Genomic DNA, 12,017 nt, shown 5'->3' on the forward strand with positions numbered 1-12,017 from the left:
AGGACTGTGTGATCCATCCTATCCTCCAGTAGATAGGACTGGGTGATCCATCTTATCCTCCAGTAGATAGGACTGTGTGATCCATCCTATCCTCCAGTAGATAGGACTGGGTGATCCATCTTATCCTCCAGTAGATAGGACTGGGTGATCCATCCTATCCTCCAGTAGATAGGACTGGGTGATCCATCCTGTCCTCCAGTAGATAGGACTGGGTGATCCATCCTATCCTCCAGTAGATAGGACTGTGTGATCCATCCTGTCCTCCAGTAGATAGGACTGGGTGATCCATCCTATCCTCCAGTAGATAGGACTGGGTGATCCATCTTATCCTCCAGTAGATAGGACTGGGTGATCCATCTTATCCTCCAGTAGATAGGACTGTGTGATCCATCCTATCCTCCAGTAGATAGGACTGGGTGATCCATCTTATCCTCCAGTAGATAGGACTGTGTGATCCATCCTGTCCTCCAGTAGATAGGACTGTGTGATCCATCCTATCCTCCAGTAGATAGGACTGTGTGATCCATCCTGTCCTCCAGTAGATAGGACTGTGTGATCCATCCTATCCTCCAGTAGATAGGACTGTGTGATCCATCCTATCCTCCAGTAGATAGGACTGTGTGATCCATCCTGTCCTCCAGTAGATAGGACTGGGTGATCCATCTTATCCTCCAGTAGATAGGACTGTGTGATCCATCCTGTCCTCCAGTAGATAGGACTGTGTGATCCATCCTATCCTCCAGTAGATAGGACTGGGTGATCCATCTTATCCTCCAGTAGATAGGACTGTGTGATCCATCCTATCCTCCAGTAGATAGGACTGTGTGATCCATCCTATCCTCCAGTAGATAGGACTGGGTGATCCATCCTATCCTCCAGTAGATAGGACTGGGTGATCCATCCTATCCTCCAGTAGATAGGACTGGGTGATCCATCTTATCCTCCAGTAGATAGGACTGTGTGATCCATCCTATCCTCCAGTAGATAGGACTGGGTGATCCATCTTATCCTCCAGTAGATAGGACTGTGTGATCCATCCTATCCTCCAGTAGATAGGACTGGGTGATCCATCCTATCCTCCAGTAGATAGGACTGGGTGATCCATCCTATCCTCCAGTAGATAGGACTGTGTGATCCATCCTATCCTCCAGTAGATAGGACTGGGTGATCCATCTTATCCTCCAGTAGATAGGACTGTGTGATCCATCCTATCCTCCAGTAGATAGGACTGTGTGATCCATCCTATCCTCCAGTAAATAGGACTGTGTGATCTATCCTATCCTCCAGTAGATAGGACTGTGTGATCCATCCTATCCTCCAGTAGATAGGACTGTGTGATCCATTCTATCCTCCAGTAGATAGGACTGTGTGATCCATCCTATCCTCCAGTAGATAGGACTGTGTGATCCATCCTATCCTCCAGTAGATAGGACTGTGTGATCCATCCTATCCTCCAGTAGATAGGACTGTGTGATCCATCCTATCCTCCAGTAGATAGGACTGTGTGATCCATCCTATCCTCCAGTAGATAGGACTGTGTGATCCATCTTATCCTCCAGTAGATAGGACTGTGTGATCCATCCTATCCTCCAGTAGATAGGACTGTGTGATCCATCCTATCCTCCAGTAGATAGGACTGTGTGATCCATCCTATCCTCCAGTAGATAGGACTGTGTGATCCATCCTATCCTCCAGTAGATAGGACTGTGTGATCCATCCTATCCTCCAGTAGATAGGACTGTGTGATCCATCCTATCCTCCAGTAGATAGGACTGTGTGATCCATCTTATCCTCCAGTAGATAGGACTGTGTGATCCATCTTATCCTCCAGTAGATAGGACTGTGTGATCCATCCTATCCTCCAGTAGATAGGACTGTGTGATCCATCCTATCCTCCAGTAGATAGGACTGTGTGATCCATCCTATCCTCCAGTAGATAGGACTGTGTGATCCATCCTATCCTCCAGTAGATAGGACTGTGTGATCCATCCTATCCTCCAGTAGATAGGACTGTGTGATCCATCCTATCCTCCAGTAGATAGGACTGTGTGATCCATCCTATCCTCCAGTAGATAGGACTGTGTGATCCATCCTATCCTCCAGTAGATAGGACTGTGTGATCCATCCTATCCTCCAGTAGATAGGACTGTGTGATCCATCCTATCCTCCAGTAGATAGGACTGGGTGATCCATCCTATCCTCCAGTAGATAGGACTGGGTGATCCATCCTATCCTCCAGTAGATAGGACTGTGTGATCCATCCTATCCTCCAGTAGATAGGACTGTGTGATCCATCCTATCCTCCAGTAGATAGGACTGTGTGATCCATCCTATCCTCCAGTAGATAGGACTGTGTGATCCATCCTATCCTCCAGTAGATAGGACTGTGTGATCCATCCTATCCTCCAGTAGATAGGACTGTGTGATCCATCCTATCCTCCAGTAGATAGGACTGTGTGATCCATCCTATCCTCCAGTAGATAGGACTGTGTGATCCATCCTATCCTCCAGTAGATAGGACTGTGTGATCCATCCTATCCTCCAGTAGCATGTTGTGGTCCCGGATGTGTGTTGAGGTTGTTCAAAAGGAGAACGAGGCTATTTGATTTCATTGAAAAAATAACAGCATTGTTAACAGAAGGTTTGTTGGTTTCAGTTCAGTCTTTAACTGTGGTTCATGTTGTCGATTGTAACTAAAGTACAGTATGTCACTATGTGCTGTGTTTTACTCTCTCTCTCTCCCTCTCTCCCCTTTCCTCCCCCTCAATCCCCTCTCCCTCCCCCTTCTCTCCCCTTGCTCCTTCCCCTTCTCTCCCCCTCCCCTCTTTCCTCTCCCTCCCTCTCTCCTCTCCCTCCTCCCCCAGGTTTACTCCCTACGAGTGGTACAACCCTCACCCCTGCAACCCCTCATCAGAGTTGCTAGAGAATAATTTCACCTTACTCAATAGTTTCTGGTTCGGAGTGGGAGCTCTCATGCAGCAAGGTATTTAGGTTACAGGTCAACGTTAACACCCATCCTAGAGGCTGCTGGGACCACTGGGTTTATAGATACTGGGTCATGGGGCCACTGAGCCGGTCCTGTGGTCGGTACTGTGGGCCGGTAAACTCCTATTTCTACAGTAAAGACCCTACTGATACTGTAAACCCTGAACTGAGCCGTAACCTTTTAGTAACCTCCTGGTAACCTTTTGGTAACCTTTTAGTAACCTTCTGGTAACCTTCTAGTAACCTTTAGTAACCTTCTAGTAACCTTTAGTAACCTTTAGTAACCTTCTAGTAACCTTCTAGTAACCTTTAGTAACCTTTAGTAACCTTTTAGTAACATTTAGTAACCTTTTAGTAACCTTCTAGTAACCTTTAGTAACCTTTAGTAACCTTCTAGTAACCTTTTAGTAACCTTTAGTAACCTTTAGTAACCTTTTAGTAACCTTTAGTAACCTTTTAGTAACCTTTAGTAACCTTTAGTAACCTTTTAGTAACCTTTAGTAACCTTTTAGTAACCTTTAGTAACCTTTAGTAACCTTTCAGTGACACCTACAGTTATAGTAGTACAACACCCTCCCCTCCCCTCCCCTCCCTGCTCTCAACCAAACCAACATCTGAATAACATCATCATTTAGTCAATTAATAATCTAAACATAACTACATCTAAAAATAATCTAAACAAAATTTAATCTATGAATAATGTAAATCTATAAATAATCTAAATATAACTAAATCTATAAATCTAAATATAACTAAATCTATAAATAATCTAAATTAATATATTAATATTCTAAATATACTAAATCTATAAATAATCTAAATATAACTAAATCTATAAATCTAAATATAACTAAATATATAAATCATTTAAATATAACTAATTATATTAATAATCTAAATTAATATATTAATAATCTAAATATAACTAAATCTATAAATAATCTAAATTCATATATTAATAATCTAAATATAACTAAATCTATAAATAATCTAAATTCATATATTAATAATCTAAATATAACTAAATCTATAAATCTAAATATAACTAAATATATAAATCATTTAAATATCACTAATTATATTAATAATCTAAATATAACTAAATCTATAAATAATCTAAATTAATATATTCATAATCTAAATATAACTAAATCTATAAATAATCTAAATTAATATATTAATAATTTAAATATAACTAAATCTATAAATAATCTAAATTAATATATTAATAATCTAAACATAACTAAATCTATAAATAATCTAAACATAACTAAATCTATAAATAATCTAAACATGACTAAATCTATAAATAATCTAAACATGACTAAATCTAAACATGACTAAATCTATAAATAATCTAAACATATCTAAATCTATAAATAATTATTAGTCATTAAGATGTTTTTCTTGTGCTTTTATGTATTATTTTTCTATTTATTATCCCAGGAATTAAAAATGCACTATGCAGAATTGTAGCACCCCTCCATTACAGAATCCTATTTTAACCCTCAACCCTCCATTACAGAATCCTATTTTATCCCTCAACCCAATCCCTTAACTTCAACAAGGCTCTAGCAGGTTTTACAGTATATGCTAGGTGTGTGCGTGTGTTTGTGAGTGAGTGACTGCATGCATGTCTGATTCTCTGTGTGTGCGTCCGTCCGTGTGTATGTCACCTAGCTTTGTGTACCAGTGTGGAGTTTACGGTGGCCTCTAGCGGTCTGTGGGATGGTGTGTGATAGTACCTCTGCCTTGGATACATGGCAGTAAACCCCACCAGACTCCTCTCTGAAATACACTATTCATGTATTTTATTCTGGAAGCTCCGTAAAGGGTAACATGCTTAAAGAAGTGTACAAATGTTCTGGAGACATGGCAACCCGGAGGTAATGTTCTGGAGACATGGCAACCCGGAGGTAATGTTCTGGAGACATGCCTACTGTTCTGGAGACATGGCAACCCTGAGGTAATGTTCTGGAGACATGCCTACTGTTCTGGAGACACGGCAACCCTGAGGTAATGTTCTGGAGACATGGCAACCCTGAGGTAATGTTCTGGAGACATGGTTACCCTGGGGTAATGTTCTGGGGACATGGTTACCCTGTGGTAATGTTCTGGAGACATGGTAACCCTGGGGTAATGTTCTGGAGACATGGTAACCCTGAGGTAATGTTCTGGAGACATGGCAACCCTGAGGTAATGTTCTGGAGACATGCCTACTGTTCTGGAGACATGGCAACCCTGAGGTAATGTTCTGGAGACATGGTTACCCTGAGGTAATGTTCTGGGGACATGGTTACCCTGTGGTAATGTTCTGGAGACATGGTAACCCTGGGGTAATGTTCTGGAGACATGGTAACCCTGAGGTAATGTTCTGGAGACATGGCAACCCTGAGGTAATGTTCTGGAGACATGCCTACTGTTCTGGAGACATGGCAACCCTGAGGTAATGTTCTGGAGACATGCCTACTGTTCTGGAGACATGGCAAACCTGAGGTAATGTTCTGGAGACATGCCTACTGTTCTGGAGACATGGCAACCCTGAGGTAATGTTCTGGAGACATGGTTACCCTGAGGTAATGTTCTGGGGACATGGTTACCCTGTGGTAATGTTCTGGAGACATGGTAACCCTGGGGTAATGTTCTGGAGACATGGTAACCCTGAGGTAATGTTCTGGAGACATGGCAACCCTGAGGTAATGTTCTGGAGACATGCCTACTGTTCTGGAGACATGGCAACCCTGAGGTAATGTTCTGGAGACATGCCTACTGTTCTGGAGACATGGCAACCCTGAGGTAATGTTCTGGAGACATGCCTACTGTTCTGGAGACATGGCAACCCTGAGGTAATGTTCTGGAGACATGCCTACTGTTCTGGAGACATGGCAACCCTGAGGTAATGTTCTGGAGACATGGTAACCCTGGGGTAATGTTATGGGGACATGGTTACCCTGGGGTAATGTTCTGGGGACATGGTTACCCTGTGGTAATGTTCTGGAGACATGGTAACCCTGGGGTAATGTTCTGGAGACATGGTAACCCTGAGGTAATGTTCTGGAGACATGGCAACCCTGAGGTAATGTTCTGGAGACATGCCTACTGTTCTGGAGACATGGCAACCCTGAGGTAATGTTCTGGAGACATGCCTACTGTTCTGGAGACATGGCAACCCTGAGGTAATGTTCTGGAGACATGCCTACTGTTCTGGAGACATGGCAACCCTGAGGTAATGTTCTGGAGACATGCCTACTGTTCTGGAGACATGGCAACCCTGAGGTAATGTTCTGGAGACATGGTAACCCTGGGGTAATGTTATGGGGACATGGTTACCCTGGGGTAATGTTCTGGGGACATGGTTACCCTGAGGTAATGTTCTGGGGACATGGTTACCCTGAGGTAATGTTCTGGAGACATGGCAACCCTGAGGTAATGTTCTGGAGACATGCCTACTGTTCTGGAGACATGGTTACCCTGAGGTAATGTTCTGGAGACATGCCTACTATTCTGGAGACATGGTTACCCTGAGGTAATGTTCTGGAGACATGGTAACCCTGAGGTAATGTTCTGGAGACATGGCAACCCTGAGGTAATGTTCTGGGGACATGGTAACCCTGGGGTAATGTTCTGGGGACATGGTAACCCTGAGGTAATGTTCTGGGGACATGGTAACCCTGAGGTAATGTTCTGGAGACATGCCTACTGTTCTGGAGACATGGCAACCCTGAGGTAATGTTCTGGAGACATGCCTACTGTTCTGGAGACATGGTTACCCTGGGGTAATGTTCTGGGGACATGGTTACCCTGGGGTAATGTTCTGGGGACATGGTAACCCTGAGGTAATGTTCTGGAGACATGCCTACTGTTCTGGAGACATGGCAACCCTGAGGTAATGTTCTGGAGACATGCCTACTGTTCTGGAGACATGGCAACCCTGAGGTAATGTTCTGGAGACATGCCTACTGTTCTGGAGACATGGCAACCCTGAGGTAATGTTCTGGGGACATGGTTACCCTGGGGTAATGTTATGGGGACATGGTTACCCTGGGGTAATGTTCTGGGGACATGGTTACCCTGAGGTAATGTTCTGGAGACATGGCAACCCTGAGGTAATGTTCTGGAGACATGGTAACCCTGAGGTAATGTTCTGGAGACATGGTAACCCTGAGGTAATGTGCAGGAGACATGGTCAACTTTTTTGTTAGTGTTTGTGGTGTGTTTGCCCATGTTTGTGTTGTTGTGGTCTCTGTGTATTTCTCTCTTTTGTTCTCTGTCTCTCTCTCCCTGCCCTCTCTGCCCTCTCTCTCTCTCCCTGCCCTCTCTGTCTCTCTTTCCCTGCCCTCTCTGTCTCTCTCTCCCTGCCCTCTCTGTCTCTCTCTCTCTCTCTGTCTGTCTCTCCCTGCCCTCTCTCTCTCTGTCTCTGTCTCTGTGTGAGGTTTCACTGTGGAACAGAAACAACTGTCATGGAATTGATAAACCTCTCTTGCACGATATCTACTTTTTACTGTTTTTGTTGTTGTTATGGTTGCTATTCTCACACTCTCTTCATCATGCACATGACTGAACTATTTTTAAAAAATATATATTTCACCTTTATTTAACCAGGTAGGCCAGTTGAGAACACCTTTATTTAACCAGGTAGGCCAGTTGAGAACACCTTTATTTAACCAGGTAGGCTAGTTGAGAACACCTTTATTTAACCAGGTAGGCCAGTTGAGAACACCTTTATTTAACCAGGTAGGCTAGTTGAGAACACCTTTATTTAACCAGGTAGGCTAGTTGAGAACACCTTTATTTAACCAGGTAGGCCAGTTGAGAACACCTTTATTTAACCAGGTAGGCCAGTTGAGAACACCTTTATTTAACCAGGTAGGCTAGTTGAGAACACCTTTATTTAACCAGGTAGGCCAGTTGAGAACACCTTTATTTAACCAGGTAGGCTAGTTGAGAACACCTTTATTTAACCAGGTAGGCCAGTTGAGAACACCTTTATTTAACCAGGTAGGCCAGTTGAGAACACCTTTATTTAACCAGGTAGGCCAGTTGAGAACACCTTTATTTAACCAGGTAGGCTAGTTGAGAACACCTTTATTTAACCAGGTAGGCCAGTTGAGAACACCTTTATTTAACCAGGTAGGCTAGTTGAGAACACCTTTATTTAACCAGGTAGGCTAGTTGAGAACACCTTTATTTAACCAGGTAGGCTAGTTGAGAACACCTTTATTTAACCAGGTAGGCTAGTTGAGAACACCTTTATTTAACCAGGTAGGCTAGTTGAGAACACCTTTATTTAACCAGGTAGGCTAGTTGAGAACACCTTTATTTAACCAGGTAGGCAGGTTGAGAACACCTTTATTTAACCAGGTAGGCTAGTTGAGAACAAGTTTTCATTTACAACTGCGACCTGGCCAAGATAAAGCAAAGAACTGTGAACAGACAACACAGAGTTACACATGGAGTAAACAATAAACAAGCCAATAACACAAACAAGTCAATGACACAGTAGAGAAAAGAAAGTCTATATACAGTGTGTGCAAAAGGCATGAGGAGTTAGGCAATAAATAAGAGATAGGAGCGTATAATTACAATTTAGCAGATTAACACTGGAGTGATAAACGAGCAGTTGACGATGTGCAGGTAGAGATACTGGTGTGCAAGCAGAAAATTAAATAAAGCAGAAAATCAAATAAAGCAGAAAATTAAATAAAGCAGAAAATTAGCAGAAAATTACATTAAATAAAGACAGTATGGGGATGAGGTAGGTAGATTGGGTGGGCTATTTACCGATAAACTATGTACAGCTGCAGTGATCGGTTAGCTGCTCAGATAGTTGATGTTTAAAGTTGGTGAGGGAGATAAAAGTCTCCAACTTCAGCAATTTTTGCAATTAGTTCCAGTCACTGGCAGCAGAGAACTGGAAGGAAAGACGACCAAGTGAGGTGTTGGCCTTGGGGATGATCAGTGAGATATACCTGCTGGGACGTGTGCTACGGGTGGGTGTTGTTATCGTGACCAGTGAACTGAGATAAGGCAGAGCTTTACCTAGCATAGACTTATAGATGACCTGGAGCCAGTGGATCTGGCTACGATCTGGCTGCGACCAGGTCGCAGTGGTGGGTGGTATAAGGGGATTTGGTAACAAAACGGATGGCACAGTGATAGACTGCATCCAGTTTGCTGAGTAGAGTGTTGGAAGCTATTTTGTAGATGACATCGCGAAGTCGAGGATCGGTAGGATAGTCAGTTTTACGAGGGTAAGTTTGGCGGCGTGAGTGAAGAAGTCTTTGTTGCGAAATAGAAAGCCGATTCTAGATTTGATTTTGGATTGGAGATGTTTAATGTGAGTCTGGAAGGAGAGTTTACAGTCTAGCCAGACACCTAGGTATTTATAGTTGTCCACATATTCTAGGTCGGAACCGTCCAGGGTGGTGATGCTAGTCGGGCGGGCGGGTGTGGGCAGCGAACGGTTGAAAAACAAGCATTTGGTTTTACTAGCGTTTAAGAGCAGTTGGAGGCCACGGAAGGAGTGTTTTATGGCATTGAAGCTCATTTCGAGGTTAGATAGCACAGTGTCCAAGGAAGGGCCAGAAGCATACAGAATGGTGTCGTCTGCGTAGAGGTGGATCAGGGAATCGCCCGCAGCAAGAGCGACATCATTGATATATACAGAGAAAAGAGTCGGCCAGAGAATTGAACCCTGTGGCACCCCCATAGAGACTGCCAGAGGACAGGACAACAGGCCCTCCGATTTGACACACTGAACTCTGTCTGCGAAGTAGTTGGTGAACCAGGCGAGGCAGTCATTTGAGAAACCAAGGCTATTGAGTCTGCCAATAAGAATACGGTGATTGACAGAGTCTAAAGCCTTGGCCAGGTTGATGAAGACGGCTGCACAGTAATGTCTTTTATCGATGGCGGTTATGATATCGTTTAGGACCTTGAGCGTGGCTGAGGTGCACCCGTGACCGGCTCGGAAACCAGATTGCATAGCAGAGAAGGTACGGTGGGATTCGAAATGGTCAGTGATCTGTTTATTAACTTGGCTTTCGAAGACTTTAGAAAGGCAGGGCAGGATGGATATAGGTCTGTAACAGTTTGGGTCTAGAATGTCTCCCCCTTTGAAGAGGGTGATGACCGCGGCAGCTTTCCAATCTTTAGGGATCTCGGACGATATGACAGAGAGGTTGAACAGGCTGGTAATAGGGGTTTCAACAATGGAGGCGGATAGTTTTAGAAAGAGAGGGTCCAGATAGTCTAGCTGATTTGTACTGGAAGACAGTGGAGCCACATGACAAAGAACACCTGTTATTAGACTCTAGTGATATATAGACTGAGTTGTACAGAGACAGGTTGGTAGAAGAGAAGTCACACAACTCCGTAAACAGAGATAAACGTTGCTGCTCAGCCCCACACACACACACACACACACCTCCGTAAGCAGTGATTAACGTTGCTGCTCAGCCCCACACACACACACACACACACACACACACACACACACCTTTCCGTAAACAGAGATTAACGTTGCTGCTCAGCCCCACACACACACACACACACACACACACCTTTCCGTAAACAGAGATTAACGTTGCTACTCAGCCCCACACACACACACACACACACACACACACACACACACACCTCCGTAAACAGAGATAAACGCTGCTGCTCAGCCCTCTTTGACAGCTTTATATTAATGTGATCTATCACAGCCCTCGGAGTCCCTCTCCTCTCCTCATCTCTCTCTGTAACACACAAGCACACACTCACACTTGTATAACTAACCTTGTAGAGACACACAATTCAGTCCCATTCAAAATCCTATTTTCCCTAACCATATTAACCCAAAAATAACTAAACATAACCCTAGCTCCTAACCCTAATTCTAACCCTAGCTCCTAACCCTAGCTCCTAATCCTAATTCTAACCCTAGCTCCTAACCCTAATTCTAACCCTAGCTCCTAACCCTAATTCTAACCCTAGCTCCTAACCCTAATTCTAACCCTAGCTCCTAACCCTAATTCTAACCCTAGCTCCTAACCCTAATTCTAACCCTACCTCCTAACCCTAGCTCCTAACCCTAATTCTAACCCTAGCTCCTAACCCTAATTCTAACCCTACCTCCTAACCCTAGCTCCTAACCCTAATTCTAACCCTAGCTCCTAACCCTAATTCTAATCCTAGCTCCTAATTCTAATCCTAGCTCCTAACCCTAATTCTAACCCTAGCTCCTAACCCTAATTCTAACCCTAGCTCCTAACCCTAATTCTAACCCTAGCTCCTAACCCTAGCTCCTAACCCTAATTCTAACCCTAGCTCTTGACCTTGTGGGGACTAACAAAATTGTTTGTTTACTATTCTTAGTAAACAAACATAGTTAAACACATACACACACCCACCCACACACACACTGCTTCACAAACAAACACACAACTCAAAAAACAGACAATCTCTCTCTCTCTCTCTATTTCTCTCTCTCTCTCACACACCCACCCACCCACCCACCCACCCACACACACACACACACACACACGCACACACACACACAGTGGTTGACATTCAGTCCATATCACTCAGACACACAGACCCCTTGCAGCTCCCCCACTCCACCCGTTCACCAGACTACAGTGAACTCCAACAGTATAGGGTTAGGGTTTGTTGTTCTTGTTTTGGCTCTGTACTCCAGTACTTTGGATTTGAAATGATACGATGACTATTAAGGTTAAAGGTGTGATGTGTGTAATGGTGAGAGGTTAGCATGTCTGGGGGGTGTGATGTGTGTAATGGGGGTGTGATGTGTGTAATGGTGAGAGGTTAGCATGTCTTAGGGGTATGATGATGTGTAATGGTGAGAGGTTAGCATGTCTTATGGGTATTATGATATGTGTGTAATGGTGAGAGGTTAGCATGTCTTATGGGTATTATGATGTGTGTGTAATGGTGAGAGGTTAGCATGTCTTGGGGGTGTGATGTGTGTAATGGGGGTGTGATGTGTGTGTAATGGTGAGAGGTTAGCATGTCTGGGGGGTGTGATG

At 43.8% G+C, this 12,017-nt stretch overlaps 1 protein-coding gene across 3 annotated transcripts in view; it reads left to right on the forward strand.

Annotated features, from left to right (window-relative positions):
• LOC139387900 (glutamate receptor, ionotropic, kainate 1a) overlaps nucleotides 1–12,017 on the forward strand; it is a 99,530-nt gene that overhangs the window by 66,446 nt on the left and 21,067 nt on the right. For all 3 annotated transcript variants that reach the window (XR_011629233.1, XM_071134251.1, XM_071134252.1), the window contains exon 14: nucleotides 2,865–2,983. Coding sequence is in view for 2 of the 3 variants with exons in the window: in XM_071134251.1 (XP_070990352.1) it covers nucleotides 2,865–2,983 (119 nt within the window). In the remaining variant the exon portion in view is untranslated. The remainder of the gene's footprint in view (nucleotides 1–2,864; nucleotides 2,984–12,017) is intronic.

This window comes from Oncorhynchus clarkii, chromosome 29, assembly GCF_045791955.1.
Source record: "Oncorhynchus clarkii lewisi isolate Uvic-CL-2024 chromosome 29, UVic_Ocla_1.0, whole genome shotgun sequence".
NCBI lineage: Eukaryota > Metazoa > Chordata > Actinopteri > Salmoniformes > Salmonidae > Oncorhynchus > Oncorhynchus clarkii.